Below are 15,140 nucleotides of genomic sequence, written 5' to 3' on the forward strand. Positions count from 1 at the left end.
GGTGAGGGATGGGTGGTCAGGGAGTCAGGCGGCTGCGGGCCAGCCTCAGGCGCAGGCGGCCTCCTCCACGGTTACAAGTGGCAGGAAGGAAACAACCAGGGAACAGGTGGGTCTGTTTGTGGATTTAATGGCAGGGGGCTGAGATGGGGTGTGCCACTTGCTGTTTCTGCATTTCCGGTGGCGAGGGGTCCCCTGTAGGTGCGCTGAGGTGGGCGGGCCATGGAGTGCAGAGCTGGGGTGGTGGGGGAGCTGGTGGGGCAGAGGGACATTCAGGGGGCTCAAGACACAGGGGACTGACTGCTGGGCAGCATGGAGGTCCCTTCCAGCAGGTGACCAGGAATGTCGAGTGGCACAGAGACTGCTGTGAGAGCGCTTGACCCCTTACCCCCAGTTCCGAGGTCCTTGCCCACAGCCAGCAGGAGTGTGGGGTGGCCACTGGCCCCCTCCCCGCCCCCAACGTCACCCCTTACTCCTGTCCTAGGTGGAGGAGCCCAGGACAAGTGGAGAAGCCACTCTACTTGCTTCTGTTGGGGTTCAGTCCTGGGGGCAGAGGCTGGCTCAGGAGGGGCCAGTGGCAGCTAGGGATGGTCACGGCGCGAGTCTCGAGTGCTTGGCGGTTGCGGAATGTAGTTAGGCCCGGGGTGACCAGGGACCAGGAATGTGACGCTAAGGCCTATGGTCCTGAAGCCCTCCCGACGTGGGGTTAGGGTGGTAGGCAAGTGAGACGAACAAAGACAGATGGGGCCAAGGTGGGTGGGGTGGGGACCTGGGGCCCGGGGCTCAGAGCTTGTGGGGGTTCACCCACTTGTAGGTGCCCTCGTACTGGAAGCCCACTCTCTTCATCAGCTCATCTGCCTCCGGGGGGCCTCGGCTGGGAGAGTGACAGGCAGAGGGGAGATGTGAGGGAGGCCCTGGGCTCCCGTGCCCCCCCCCCCCCGCCCAGGGGTCCCGTCCTTCCCTCCCCACTCGGCCCCTCACCTGCCGTAAACGTAAGGGATGGGCTGTGGCTTCTCGCGCTCGATCTTATGCAACAGTGGCGTGAAGATCCGCCAGGCTTCCCGGAGCTCGTCACTGAGGGGGACACGGTGTGGCTTGGGGGGGTGCTTCTGGGGGGTACGGGGGGAGCGAGGGAGGGAGAAGGCTGCCCCCTGACCTGGAGCCCAGCTCGATCCCCCCGCACACACATGGCACACGGGTGCCCCTCACCTGCGCACAAAGTGCATCTGGTTCCCACAGAAGACGTCCAGGATGAGGCGCTCATAGGCATCGGGGAGCTTCACGTTCTGCGAGGAGGAGGGGTGAGGCCGCCTGTCCACGCGGACCGCAGCCACCCCTACCCCGGGGCCGAGTGCCCACCTTGTATCTGTTGCCGTAGGTCAGGTCCAGCTCGGACTCCTCAGGGTTGAAGAACATGCCGGGCTTCTTGGTCATCATCTTGGTGTACACGGCCTCGTTGGGCTGCACGCGGATCACCAGCTCGTTGCGCTTGCACTGCTGCTGGAAGATGTCGCCGGCCACGTCGCGGAACTGCAGCCGCACCTCAGCCTTGCGCTCGTTCAGCGCTTTGCCGCAGCGCAGGATGAAGGGCACCCCTGGTGGGCGAGGCTGGCGTCAGGCCCCGCGGTGCCGCCCCGAGGGTGGGAGGGGCAGGGGACGGAGCGTGGGGACGGGTGTGCAGGTGTGTGCGCACGTGCGTGTGCAATGCGTGGCCACGTCCCCTGACCCGGGGCCTCTCCTGTCCAGCATCCCTTCCTGGGAGGGGCTCGGACCGGAGGGCAAGGGCTCCATGGGGCCCCCGAGGCCCTGCCCGCCAGGCCCGGCGGCGTCCCGTCCACATACCATCCCACCTCTCGTTCTCCACGTAGAGGACGACGGCTGCAAAGGTGGCAGTGGTGGACCCGTGGGGCACTGTGGGGTCATCCAGGTACCCTTTGGTGGATTCCCCTTCTCCACTGGGGTTCCCCACGTACTGGCCCAGGACCACGTTGTCAGCCTGCACCTCCGAGATACACTTTAACACCTTGACCTGGAAGAGGATCAGGAGACGGGGTCCGTGGGTAACCGGGTGGAGCAGCCACACACGGGACCCAGCAGGGTGGGCTTCCTGGAGGTGGGTGACGGGTCAGCACAGGCAGCGTGTTCACCCTCCTGAGGGTACGGCCACGGCCCTCCTACCCAAGGGCTCTGTGGGACCACCTGGAACCCCCCCCCCCGAAGGGGAGGCTGAGAGCTAGACGCCATGAGTCTGCCTGGGGTCCCCCAACAGCCACCGCAGGCCTGGCAGCAGGACCCAGGAGGGTGCGCCTCTGCCCACCTTCTCGTCGCGGACGTCGTCCGAGTCCGTGGAGGCAGGCTTCTCCATGGCCACCAGACACAGCATCTGCAGGAGGTGGTTCTGCATCACGTCCCTGCAGAGGGAGAAGTGCGTGGAACTCGGCTCGGGGGGCATTCGGGCGGTGAGGAAGGAGCAAGGAGGGCTCACCTCGGCCCCGTCCCTGTTGGCCAGGCTCTGGGGACTTAGTACCTCAAGTGGGGCTTTCTAGCAACAAGCTGTGAGACCTGCTTCCTGAGCCGTGTCTGGCCCTGGAGGTCCCCTCGGGGAAGGCAAGAGCCGGGACCCCTCCCTTCACAGCCACCACCGAGCACTCACACCCACCCACGAATCTGAACCTTGGCGTGGAAGGAGCCCCCCAGAACAGAGAGGGGTGACCCTGCAGAACGGCAGGATGGCACCCGTCACTCGTGCTGACTCCCCAGGAAGGGGACACAGGCTCTCACCGGATGATCCCAAATTCATCGAAGTAGCCCCCGCGGCCCTCGGTGCCAAAGGGCTCCTTGAAAGTGAGGATGACGCAGGCGATGTTGTCTCGGTTCCAGATGGGGCCGAAGATCCTGTTGGCAAACCTGCAGGAGGGGCAGGGCAGAGGGTGGTGCTGGGCCCCCCGGGCCCCCACCCCGGCCCCTCTGTCCGCCGCTGGGCCGGGCCACACCTCAGCACCATGAGGTTCTGGACCATCTCCTTGCCCAGGTAGTGGTCGATGCGGTAGATCTGGTCCTCGCGGAACAAAGACGAGATGTGGTTGGACAGCCTGTCGGAGCTCTGCAGGTCCCTCCCGAAGGGCTTCTCCACGATGACACGGTTCCAGCCTCTGCGGGGGCCCAGCGCCGTGTCACCCCACACCCTCGCTGGGCAGCAGGGCCCCGAACCCCGTAAGTCCCCCTCCTCGAGAAGAGGGAGCGCCTTCCCTGCCCCTGCTCGTCCTGAGGTGCCCAGCACAGCCCTGCTGGGCAGGCCCTTCTGCACCCCCGGCACCTCGTGTCCCCCAGTCAGAGCCGCGCAGACAACTTGCTCTGAAGCCTCCCTGCCCGACCCGCTGGTGCTGCCCCTGGGTGGCCCCACTCCCTTCCAGCCCCGTGCAGGGTCCTTGGTCAGAGGTGGCCTGGGTGCGGGCGGGACAGCTGGGGAGCCTTTCTCTGCTGCTCCCCGCAGGCAGTGAACGTGGCATTTTGCCTTCAAAACCAGGACACGGGGATCCCTGGGTGGCACAGCGGTTTGGCGCCTGCCTTTGGCCCAGGGCGCGATCCTGGAGACCTGGGATCGAATCCCACATCGGGCTCCCGGTGCATGGAGCCTGCTTCTCCCTCTGCCTGTGTCTCTGCCTCTCTCTCTCTCTCTGTGACTATCGTAAATAAATAAAAATTAAAAACAAACAAACAAAAAAAAAACAAACAAAACCAGGACACTCCTGACTCTAGGAAGCCAAGGGTTGCAGAAAAGGAGGTGGGGGGGGGCTGGGGTGACTGGGTGACGGGCACTGAGCACGGCACTTGATGGGATGAGCGCTGGGTGTTAGACTGTATGTTGGCAAATTGAATTCAAATTAAAAAAATGTGAGAAAACAAAATGTGGGACAGCTCTTAGTCCCGTGGCCAAGATGACCAAGAAAAGAAGGAATAATGGTTGTGCCAAAAAAGGCCGTGGCACGTGCAGCCCATCCGCTGCACCAACTGTGCCTGTTGTGTGCTCAAGGACAAGGCCATTAAGAAGTTTGTTATTTGGTGGGGCGGACCGGGTGGCTCAGCGGTTTAGCGCTGCCTTCAGCCCACGGTGTGATCCTGGAGTCCCGGGATCAAGTCCCATGTTGGGCTCCCTGCATGGAGCCTGCTCCTCCCTCGGCCTGTTTCTCTGCCTCTCTCTCTCTCTGTGTGTGTCTCATGAATAAATAAATAAAATCTTAAAAAAAAAGTTCATTATTCGGGACATAGTGGAGGCTGCCGCCGTTAGGGACATTTCTGAAGTGAGTGTCTTCGACGCCTATGTGCTTCCCAAGCTGTATGTGAAACTCTATTATTGCGTGAGTTGTGCCACTCAGGAATCACTCTCATGAAGCGCGGAAGGACCGAGCACCCCCCCACTCCGATTTAGACCCGCGGGTGCTGCCCCACGACCTCCACCGAAGTCTATGTAAGGAGGTAAGTCCTCAACGACTGAAGAAAAGGTGTTCTCCAGAAAAAAAATAAATGTCGATGATACTTTTAAAAAAAGAAAAAAATCCCCACAAACCTGAGGCAAAGTGAAACATGACTGTGGTTTTGAGAAAAGCACGGCCGAGTAATATTCCATTGTCGGAAAAGAAAAAATATTATATGGTCTCATTCATTTGGCGAATATAAAAATTAGTGAAAAGGAATTAAGGGGAAAGGAGAGAAAATGAGTGAAAATATCAGTGAGGGTGACAAAACATGAGAGACACCTAACTCTGGGAAATGAACAAGGGGTAGTGGAAGGGGAGGTGGGCGGGGGGTGGGGTGACAGGGTGACGGGCACTGAGGGGGGCACTTGATGGGATGAGCACTGGGTGTCATGCTATATGTTGGCAAATTGAACTCCAATAAAAAAAAAGAAAAAAAGAAAAAAAAAGAAAGAAAAAAAGAATGATAAAAAAAAGAAAAGAAAAAGAAAAAAAGAAAAGGAAAAAAAGAATAAAGAAAAAAAGAAAAAAGAAAAGAAAGAAATAAAAGAAAAAAGAGAAAAAAAAGAAAGAAAAGAAAAAAAAGAGAAACAAAAAGAAAAAAAGAAAAAAAAAAAGCAGGGCCAGCCGAGCCAGGGCTGGAGGAAGCGGAATCCCGCGAGCGCCGCCGCCACCTCGCGGCCGCCAGGGCACCCGGCGCCGCCCGAAGGACCGAGAGCGCCGGCAGCAGGTTCCAGGTTCGTGGAGCAACAGCGCCCCCCGGTGGTCGTCGCGGGAGCAGCTGGGGGTAGGGGCACTCCTGGCACAGGGGCCGCAGGATCCCCAGGAGGGAGGGGGGGCGGGGGGGGGGCGGGCGTCCCCCCCACGGGGACCCCATTCTGCGCCTCGGAGGGCTAACGCAGGTAGAGCGCAGACGGGTCGCCACCTGCTGCGGACTCCGCAGCCGCGGCCGCCCCGGGGACGGACAGCGGCCAGGGCGGGCCAGGGCGCGCCTAGGAGGCAGGAGGGCAGAGGTCAAGCCTTACGTCTGGCTCATGCAGGTCTCGCGGATGTTCTTGGTGACCGCCTCGTAGACCGTGGGGGGCAGCGCCAGGTAAAACAGGCGGTTGGTGTGCGGCCCCTGGTGCAGCGCGTTCACGTGGCTGTGCAGGCGCTCGTAGGAGGCCACGTCGTCATACTGGCCGGCCACGTAGGAGTTGCGGGCAAAGAACTCCTCCAGCTTGGGCTTCTCGTCTGCTGTGGCCTGAGACAGTGAGAAAGGTGGGCACAGGGACGCGGCCCGGCCCTCCCTCTCGCCCCACAGCCCAGCGGGCCCCCTCCCGTCAGCTCTGCGCGCCCACGGGGCGGGACACGGGCTCCAGCACTCCCAGGCTGGGCCCTCGGCCCGCAGGCACCCCCCGGGGGCCCTGGGGCCCTGACACAGCGGTGACACTTCAGCAGGCGTGACCCGGCGGGACTCTCTGAAGTCACACCAGCAGCCTCGGGTGTGTGGGCAAGAGGCAGCTCTGTGATTTTTGTGGGAAGATGCTGTTTCAGCTCCTGGCCCTGGCGGGGGTGACGGTGTGGGGGGCACGGCAGGGAGGACCCTGGGAGCGCTGGGGAACGGGGGCCTCAAGCTGGCAGGGTCCCTGCGCCGGGCTCCATGACACTTGGGTCATCAAAGAAGTGGCAGGAGCGGGCGGCGCACGGCTGTGTGGGTCGTGGGCAGGGTGCGAGCTCGGGGTGTGTGGGGAGTTGGGGGTGAGAAGCGCCAGGGCGGGAGCACCTCCACCAAGGCAGGGGAGGGGCGCCCCTCACGGACACCCCCGGAAGCCGCTCACTTTGAAGAAGGGCTCGCTCTGCTTCCGGATGTCGGCCACGGTGAGGCGGGAGCGCGCGAAGCCCACGACGTAGGTGTCCTCAGGCAGGAGGCCGTCCCGGAAGAGCCACCTGACGGCAGAGCGTGACTCGGGCGGCCGGATGGGGAGGGCTGGGGACACGGGGACACAGGGACTCGGGGGCGGGCGCTGCTTACCAGACGGTGGGGTAGATCTTCTTCTTGGCCAGGTCGCCCTGCAGCAGAGGGAAGGGGGTGCTTAGGAGAAGCGTGGGCACGACCTCGACGGTCTGCTCCCTTTCAACCTGGGCACTCGCCCAGGGTCCCTACTGGGCCGCGAGCGCGCCTGTCGTGCCCGTGCAAGCAGCAGGAGGAGCTCGAATGGGAGCCTGCGCTGGCACTTCACCCTGACTCAGGTGACAGCGCCCGCGTCCCGCGGTAGCCACCTCGAGGTGAACGGACCTCATGCCAGGAGGCCTGTTGCCCGACCTGCAGGCCCTGGGATCACACGGACCACGGTCTCTGGTCACAGTGTAAGCAAGGAAAGCACAGCCAGGCCCCAAAGCCCACCTCCGAAGGCCCACGGGCTGAAGAAAATCTGAAGGAAGACTCTAGAACTGAACGGAACAGAAACAGCAAAGAGCAAAACCTATGCGGTGTGCCCTGGGCTGCTGCCTCTAGGTCGGGGCCAATGAGCTTATTAGTGTCCGATTTAAGAAGTCACAGAGGGACGCCTGGGTGGCTCAGTAGTTGACCATCTGCCTTCGGCCCAGGGCATGATCCTGGGGACCGAGCCCCACGTCGGGCTCCCTGCATGGAGCCTGCTTCTCCCTCTGCCTGGGTCTCTTGCCTCCCTCTCTGTGTCTCTCGTGAATAAAGAAATAAAATTCTTAAAAAATTTTCAGACAAAAGAGTAGGATTAGAAAGCCAAAGCCAAGCGAGTTACAAGGCAGGAAATGATGAAAAACTTAAATAAATAAAATAGAAAATAAGCCAAAAGAAAATATCAAGAAATCCAAAAGCTGGTGTTTGAAAGAGCTGAAGAAAAACCGACAACCCTCTGGTGAGACTTTTTTAAAAGGTGCCAGGAATTAGGGGTGCAACAGAACACAAGTACAACCAGGAAAACACAACTTCAATGAAATGGGCAAAATTCTAAAAAAATGCCACCTACCCAGAGACAGGGACCCGAGTGGGCAATGGTCGTGAAGGAAATTGGATTGTGACCACAAACCTTTCCAGCAAGGCAATGGCAACACTGACCCTGCCACTAGAACGCTTTCCCGGGGCGGGGGGCGCGGGGGGGGCTACCACAAAGCCAGAAAGATGGAATCCCGTTCTGAGGCAGAGTCTGTCTGCAACCCGGAAACATAACCTACTCCTGCAGCAAAATTAAAAAACCCACTTAAAAACTGATCAAATAAAAAAAAAAAGAAAAAAACTGATCAAATACTTTGCGGGGAAGAGAAATGAACGGCTAACAAACACACGAGAAAGTTTTCAAGATCTTCAGTTGTCAGGAAAATGCAAACGAAAGCAGCACACCTAGTGTTGGAGGGGATGCGGAGCACACGTCTACACATGCACGTGCACAGCAGCCTCAACTCAGTGTCCCCACGTGGGAGACAACCCAAAGGCTCCAGGTAGGTGGACAAGCTGTAAGTGAAGCTCTAGGATACGCAAGACGAATCTCTCCTGGTAGAGATTACATCGCTGGTTGTTTGGGGTGGACTGACTGGGGTGGCCGTCTAAGAACTTTCTGCAGAGATGAAGAGTCCTATGTTGATTTTTTTTTAATTTAAAAGAATACATTTATTTGAGAGAGACGAGAGACACAGAGACACCGCACACGTGGAAGGGGCAAAGGGAGAGGGAGAAAGGGAATCTCAAGCAGACTCGTCAGTGAACGTGGAGCCCGACGCGGGGCTGGATCCCAGGACCCTGAGATCGTGACCTGAACTGAAACCAAGAATCGGATGTTTAATCAACTATGCCACCCGGGTGCCCCAAAAGGTCCTATATTATGATAAAGGTGTTTATTTTTTTTTATTTTTTTTTTTTTAATTTTTTTTTATTTATTTACAATAGTCATACAGAGAGAGAGAGAGAGGCAGAGACACAGGCAGAGGGAGAAGCAGGCTCCATGCACCAGGAGCCTGACGTGGGATTCGATCCCGGGTCTCCAGGATCGCGCCCTGGGCCAAAGGCAGGCGCCAAACCGCTGCGCCACCCAGGGATCCCGATAAAGGTGTTTAACCTGCACCATTAGGATTCGTGCATTTCAACACATTTCAGTTTTGTCCAAGAAAAAAAACCCTGAAAAACAAAAACAACAGTTGAGCAGAGAGTGGGGAGTGGGCGAAACAAGAGGCGGAATGTCGTGGGAACTAGGTAATGGACAGCGGCCATTCGTTGTACTCTTTCTTTTCTTTCCTTTTTTTTTTTTTTTTAAGAGTGAGCAAGTGAGCGAGCAGGGGGTAGGGGGAGAGGGAGCGAGAGAATCCCAAGAGGCTCCACACCCAGCACGGAGCCGATGCGGGGCTCGATCCCACGACCTGAGATCACGACCTGAGCCGAAACCAAGAGTCGGAGGCTCAACCGACTGGGCCGTGCAGGCGTCCCTCATCACACTGTTGTGTCAACTTCGTGGATGTGTGAAATTTCCCAAAATAAAAGGGTGTGAACATATGGCAGCTTCTTAGTGACAACACGGCGGAGCCCACAGATTCAACAGAGGCCTCCCTCGAAAGAATCACAGGCTTCCTTCTCCCTGGGGTCCAGTTCGGTCACTGCCGCCATCGCAATATGCTGTAATTTTGCAACGTGACAAAGGCACCGTACTCCAGGTGGAAGAGGAGGGGGCGGGAGAGGTCACCGGCTGCTGAAGAACAGGAGGCCGGGGCCCTTCATCTGCCCACCCCGTAATTAGAGCGTGGGATGGGCCTGGGGTGCAAGCCCACGCGCGGCGCCAAGCTCTGCCAATCGGCGGGGAGACAATGGGCCAGGCTGGGGTGGACTGGACTTGCCGTGGGCAGAGCTCAATCCACAGATGAGGACCTGAATGTTCAACACGAAGTGACCTTTCGGAAGCAATGTGACCACTGGATAAGTTCGTTTCCATGAACGACTGCACGACGGAAGCCTCGTGACCAGACGAGAGCAGCTCCTGCCTGGTTCAGTGCCCCCCAGAGACAAGCACTTCGGACAGCACCCAGGGGGCTCTGGGATGGGAGATCCCTCCCCTGGGGGGGTGCAGGCTCGGGGGCGGGGGCCCTGTGCCTTGAATGCTCGAGTTCCCTCCCGTCGTCTGCTTCACCTCGAGTCTCCCTGGGTGAGCCCATGTTCCCCCGGGGTTGTAGGTGGGGACCCGCAGGGGGACCCCTCCAGGAGTCTGTCCCTGCCCAGATCCTAGTGAGCACTGGGCCCACACAGTCAAGTGTCCGCTGGTCATCTCCAGGCTCCCCTGGGATCCTGGAGGCCCGAAGCGGGTGGTTTCCAAACTCGGGTCCCCTGGCTTGGCGCCCTGGCTCACGTCTGCTGTTCACAACTGACCTCCCAAGGCCCGTGGGTCCTTGTGGTAACCACCACCTTCACATGGCTGCCCGCCTGGCCCTTCAGTGTGACTCCAAGCCTCAGCCTGGGGAGCGAGCTGGCTCCCTGCCTGCGACCCTCACTGTCCAGGGGCCCCCACTACGGCAGAGTGCCAGTGCCCGCCTCGGGCTTCTCCCATCGCGGGGCTGGAGGGAGACCCCTGCTCAGGGCACTTCAGCCCCGCAGCTCCAGGGAGGACCGGCCTGCTGGGGACAAGCACCCCGGAGAAACTACCAGAACAGTGGCCTGCAAACACATCCTCACCTCCCTTGTGGCAGGTAATGTTTGCTTCCGATCACATTCCAGGGGCTCAGAGGACCCGTAGCAGGGGCCTAGTGTCCCTCTGCTGAGTCACGGAGCCCAACACCCCAGCTGTTTGTTCTGCTCCCCTCGGGATTAACTACCGACAGAACCTGCTTGCCTTGTTCAGCTCAGCGCCGCAGCAGCATCCCCGTCATCGGGGGAGGGGGACGTGCACCCCGGGGCGGTGGGAGGGGGCCCGCGCTGCTGCTCCTCCAGTGGGGAAGTGGGGTGGCCTGCCTCCCGCCAGCCTACGCCAGACACTTGCAAGAACCAACACGGAAAGACAGGGAGCAAAGCTGAGGGCGGCAATCGCAGGCACAGCGGGCGACATACTAGTGGGACGCCTCCTGACTTTGGGGAGCACAGTGGGGAAGAGCCGCGGGGGACATGTCACAGGCAGGAGAAGCAGGACCTCAGGAAGACCCGAGCCGCTGTATCCCTCCCGGCTGGGGCAAAGGGCCTTGGGCCACCGCCTGCCCGTCGCCGCCTGGCTCTGACCTCGGCTGCCAGTTGTACAAGCCCCAAGCACTGGCGACACCTTTGTGTGAGGATTTCAGGGCGTTGGAGGCTGGCGGCCAGCTGTAGGCCTGGGAGGGGTGGGCCAGCCCAGTCCCCCGAGGGTCACGGGGTCAAGGATCTGCCCGGCCTCCTGGGGTGGGGCCTGGGCCCTGGCTGGGGCCCAGCTGGCTCCTGGCAACTGGGGAGAGAGAGCCTGGGGGCTGCTGATGTAGGCTCCCTCCTCCACCCTGGGGCTCATGAATCATCAGGCCTTTGGGGAAGTGCCAAGGTCATCATGACACAGCAAGAATCTTATCGACCCAAGGTGGGAAAAGTGGCCCTGAAATATCCCCAAAAAAGTGAGGGGCCAAGACAGCTCGGTCACCCCTTGTCTGGGCACAAACTGGGAGGAGGCCTGAACACCCATCAAGTCCATGGCCCTTGTGCTCCAGGTGGGGAGACTGAGGTCCAGGGGGGTGAGGGGCTTGCTGAGCAGCCTGCAGCGAGCCCATCCTGCCCCCCCCAACTCCCCATCCTAGTCTCTGCCCGGCCCTCCCCTCCTTCCTTCACCCCCCGTTGGGGGAGAGTCCTTCGCCCACCCGAGGTCCTATCAGATGGGGGAGGCCAGGATCTGCTAGGATCTGTCAGGCCCAGGGTTGCCCCTTGCCCCCAACACTGGTCTGTAAGGAGAAACTGGTTTCTTTAATTCCAGAGCTTTCCAGATGGGGACGGTAAGTCTCTCTACTCCTTTCCTGGCTGGGGGCAGGAGTCCCGAGGAGGTGGTAAGTGGCCACATATGAGGAACAGAGAGCAGCTCAAAGCCTATTGGGTAACCATGAGCCAGCACCAGGGCGCTCTCAGGGAGGAAGCTGGGCCTGAGAACGAGGCTTAGGTAAGCAGGTAAGGAAGGAAGGAGGGGCAGAGGAGGGCCATGTGGGCCCAGCCTGCCCCAGGGCATCTGCCAGCCACTGAGGGCTCTGAGTCTGCTCTGCTCTTTGCACGGAATGCTCCCTGACCCTGGCTCTGCACATCTCACTCCGCAGGCTCTCCTCGTGGGACCTGTGTGCTGGAGGCGGTGGGGCCCAAGGGCCCAGTTCTGTTTTCTGTCACATGTGCCACTACGAGCTCTTATTGGGTGACTGACTCCCCTTGGGTCCCTTCCCTCACCACCCAGATCACACAGGGAAGGCAGGGCCGACGCTCACCAGCTTGCAGAGGAGGCACTTGATCACTGAGTGTTGGACGAATGAGCAGTGAGCTTGCTGGGTTCCCAGAAGTGTAGGTTCTGGGACAGTGCACCCTCAGCACCACTGTGCCTACCTCGTAACAGGCAGGAGCAAGCCTCAGGGGCTGGAGGGTGGGAGCTGTTCCAGATGCTGCCTGAGGACGGGAGGCCCACCTGCCTACCTGCCCAGCCCCAACCCCCTGGAGCAAACAACTCCCGGACAAGGGGTCCCTCCCCACCCCACCCTGCTGTAGGAGCACTTCCCATTTCTGCTCTGAGCATCTGGTTGTCACTCTTGGAGCAGAGAAGAGCAAAGGGGAACCCTACCAATTGCAAACAAAAGTTGCCCAACCCCAAGCTGGCCACAGGAGAAGGCAGTGAGCAGTCACAGAATCGGCTCAGCCCGAGGTCTCTTGGCATTTGTTTCAAAAGTCCTCATTGGCTCCTAAGAAAAGCTGAGGTGCAGAGAAGGAAAGACACTTGCCAGTCACACAGCAAGCTTGGATGCTCTCAAGAAACTACCTGACAGTTGAGAGCCTGGGGTCCTAAGTCATTTATTGTGGCCTGGGCTTCTCTGGGGGAGCATCCTCTGACGGCCTGCTATGGGGGTGGGAGGAAGAGGAGTAATAATCCCAAGTAAATGTCTCCTCTAACCTGTTTCTTGGAACTCATGGTCAGAATCCTAGGTATGAGGGTTTGTGGCCAACACAGGCATGGCTCCTCTAAAGAGGACATGCCGGGGCCAGGGTAGATAGAGACTAAGCCTGCTTTCCCCTCCCCCATGTCCCTGGGTCCCTCTACTCTCGGGATTATGGAGTCAGAGGACAGCGCTTGGGGTGGCCCGCCGTCCCTGCCTCTGGCAGAGCCCTATCTCCACCCCCAGCACTGTCTCCAGCCTCCTGCTCTCCTTTGCAGAGTTCTGATCAGACTCCCAACAGCTGGCAGAGAGCAGGCTATGCAAAGGCAAAGGTAGTGGCACTTTGATGCACGAAGAAGCAGGTTCCTCTAAGGCTAAGGGCATCTTGACATGGGTGCAGAGACACGATGCCTCCCCTGTCACAGATAGCTAGTTTTGGTGGAATTCTTCCTTAAGATTATACAGCAAGTTACCAGCAGAGACGTCACAAGACAGTTAACAGGTTGTTGGTCCTGCCCAGGGTGAAAGCAAAGAGCGAAAGCTTTTACTTGGAGACAAAACCCTGGCAGCTCATCTTGCCGCCCCACAGATCCTGTTTCCATGTGGCGCACCAGCAGGCTGCTTTAGTCTGGGGGTCACGGCTCCACTAGGACCCACTCTCCCTCTCTTGTCCCACCCTCCTTCACCTCCGGTCCATGTGCTATGCCTCTGCTTCTGCTTGTACCCTTTGATCTTCTAGAAAATGGCAGTTCCCCAGGGTATATGGTGGGGTGGGACAGGTCATTGCTCCTGGGCAGGCCTTGGAAGTTGGGGTAATGACATGGTATTCACAGGAAGGTTGAGTGTTTGTTCCCACGGAACTTGGGGTAGAGACAGACAAGGTGGAGCTCACACCTCAGATCCTGTCTTTGGAATTAATCAACGTATAACATCTACCAAGTTACAAACAAATTTGAAAAAGATGCAGTATTTTTTTTTTTTTTTTGCAGTTTTCCCTGTGAAAGAAGAAGTCCAACCAGAGAGTCTTGACGGCCCTCCCAGCTCCAGAACACGGGTCTACAATTAATGGCCACAAACAGATTTCAGAACGGCCTGGCAGTGCATGTATACTGGGCGGTACTGGGATGATAGTGGCGCACAGGCAGGACCAAAAGGGAGAGACCAACCGAACGGGGCCCTTGGGGCCCCAGGACAATCAGTTGGGAAAGTCCAGGCACCCAGCAGGAAGGGACATGAGGCAATGGCACACTCTGAGCTTGGCTTTTGAGATGTGGGGCCTGGGGGAGACTCACCGATGCACCCATGATGATGAAGATATGGGTATCAGATTGATGGAAGGCATTGCCCTGGTACAGCTCTTCCCGCAGGATCCCGCACACCTGGGTCCGGCTCAGGGCCACCTGCTCTGCCATGATGCTCTCTGGTTAAAGAAAGGCTTGTTGACACACCAGAACAGGAGAGCATGGGGAAGTTGGCCCCCTTCTGGAGGGGTCCTTTGGGGTCTCACCCAGTGATGCCTGATTATTAAAACCGCTCACTGAGTAGCCTGGGAACAGGATGGTTGGGGGATTAGGGACTGCAGGATTTGGGCTCCCACCATACTCTCTAGGCGGCTTTGTTGCACGGCGTACTTTACGGAGTTACTCAGAGCACTAGTGGAACTGCTGGAGCATTGCACAACCTGCCCAGGACCACCTCACCCCAAACTCCAGCGCAAACTCCACAATGAGCTGGAGCACGTTAGACCGGGCGATGACGGAGGGCAGTTCCGGCGCTCCTCCTGCTAAGCTGGGAGTCGCCGGCAGGTCGCGGCCCCTCTGAAGGGTCTCAGTCCCCCCAGGGGGCCAACGGAGGGATGGGGGGGCATTGGGATCAGGTAAGCCCTTTCGATTTTGCTCCGCTCCCAAGCTGGGCAAATCAAAGGGCCTGGCGGCACCGCACGCCCCTCCGCTGGCCCGGCGCCTGGCCACTACGTTACCTGCGCCCCGCTGCCGTCGAACGCCGCGCTCAAAGCCCCGGAATTCCCGGCCGTTTCCGGGGGCTGCGCCCCGCCGGCTCATTTAACCAGCGGGGGCGGGCGCCTGGGCTGAGCTGACCCGCCTCAGGCGAGGCGCGTGGGCGGGGCCGCAACAGGCCCTTCCCCGTGGGTGGGGCCGAGCCCAGGCGCGGGGAGGTGCGCGCGCAGCCCGCGCTGGGGCGGAGGGGAAAGCCCGCCCTCCCGCCGCGCAAAGCCTCCACCCTCGGCCCGCCCCGCCCCTTGGGCACCTGCGCGGGCCGCTCGGCCGCCGGGTGCCTTCTGTCCCCGCTCCCTCTGCGCCGCGTCCTCGGTGCCTCGCGCGTCCTCGTGCAGCTCTGCATCGTTCGCCCGCGTACTCATCGCTGGCCTGGCCCAGCCCTACGGTCCAGCTTTCTAGCCCGCCCCGGGCGGCCCTGCGCCCTCGCGGAGGGCTCCACTTCCGCCGGCGGTGTGGCCACGCCTCCTCGACCCTGTTCCTGGGCGGGGCCTCCTACAGCCCGTGCGGCTCCTTATTAGCTCCTCCCCTGGCTGGGGGCGGGGCGGCCTAGCCCCCGGGAGACGAGTTGGAGATTGGGTCGCGA

The 15,140-nt window shown here is 59.8% G+C and overlaps 1 protein-coding gene across 2 annotated transcripts; it reads right to left on the reverse strand.

Annotated features, from left to right (window-relative positions):
- Positions 1–111: 111 nt before the first annotated feature.
- On the reverse strand, positions 112–15,028 carry G6PD (glucose-6-phosphate dehydrogenase). Of its 2 annotated transcripts, none has more exons than XM_055337523.1 (13): positions 14,808–15,028; positions 13,835–13,962; positions 6,487–6,524; positions 6,293–6,401; positions 5,498–5,715; positions 2,991–3,149; positions 2,779–2,904; positions 2,315–2,408; positions 1,840–2,026; positions 1,357–1,592; positions 1,207–1,283; positions 979–1,071; positions 112–871 (listed from the first exon to the last, which is right to left on the reverse strand). In XM_055337523.1, exons 1-13 carry the CDS (start codon positions 14,917–14,919, stop codon positions 781–783), a joined length of 1,668 nt encoding a protein of 555 aa, XP_055193498.1. In that variant the 5' UTR covers positions 14,920–15,028; the 3' UTR covers positions 112–780. The 2 variants fall into 2 exon arrangements, with proteins under 2 accessions (XP_055193498.1, XP_055193499.1); XM_055337524.1 differs by lacking the exon at positions 14,808–15,028 and adding an exon at positions 14,521–14,652.
- Positions 15,029–15,140: the final 112 nt, after the last annotated feature.

Source organism: Nyctereutes procyonoides, unplaced genomic scaffold (genome assembly GCF_905146905.1).
Source record: "Nyctereutes procyonoides isolate TBG_1078 unplaced genomic scaffold, NYPRO_anot_genome, whole genome shotgun sequence".
Lineage (NCBI taxonomy): Eukaryota > Metazoa > Chordata > Mammalia > Carnivora > Canidae > Nyctereutes > Nyctereutes procyonoides.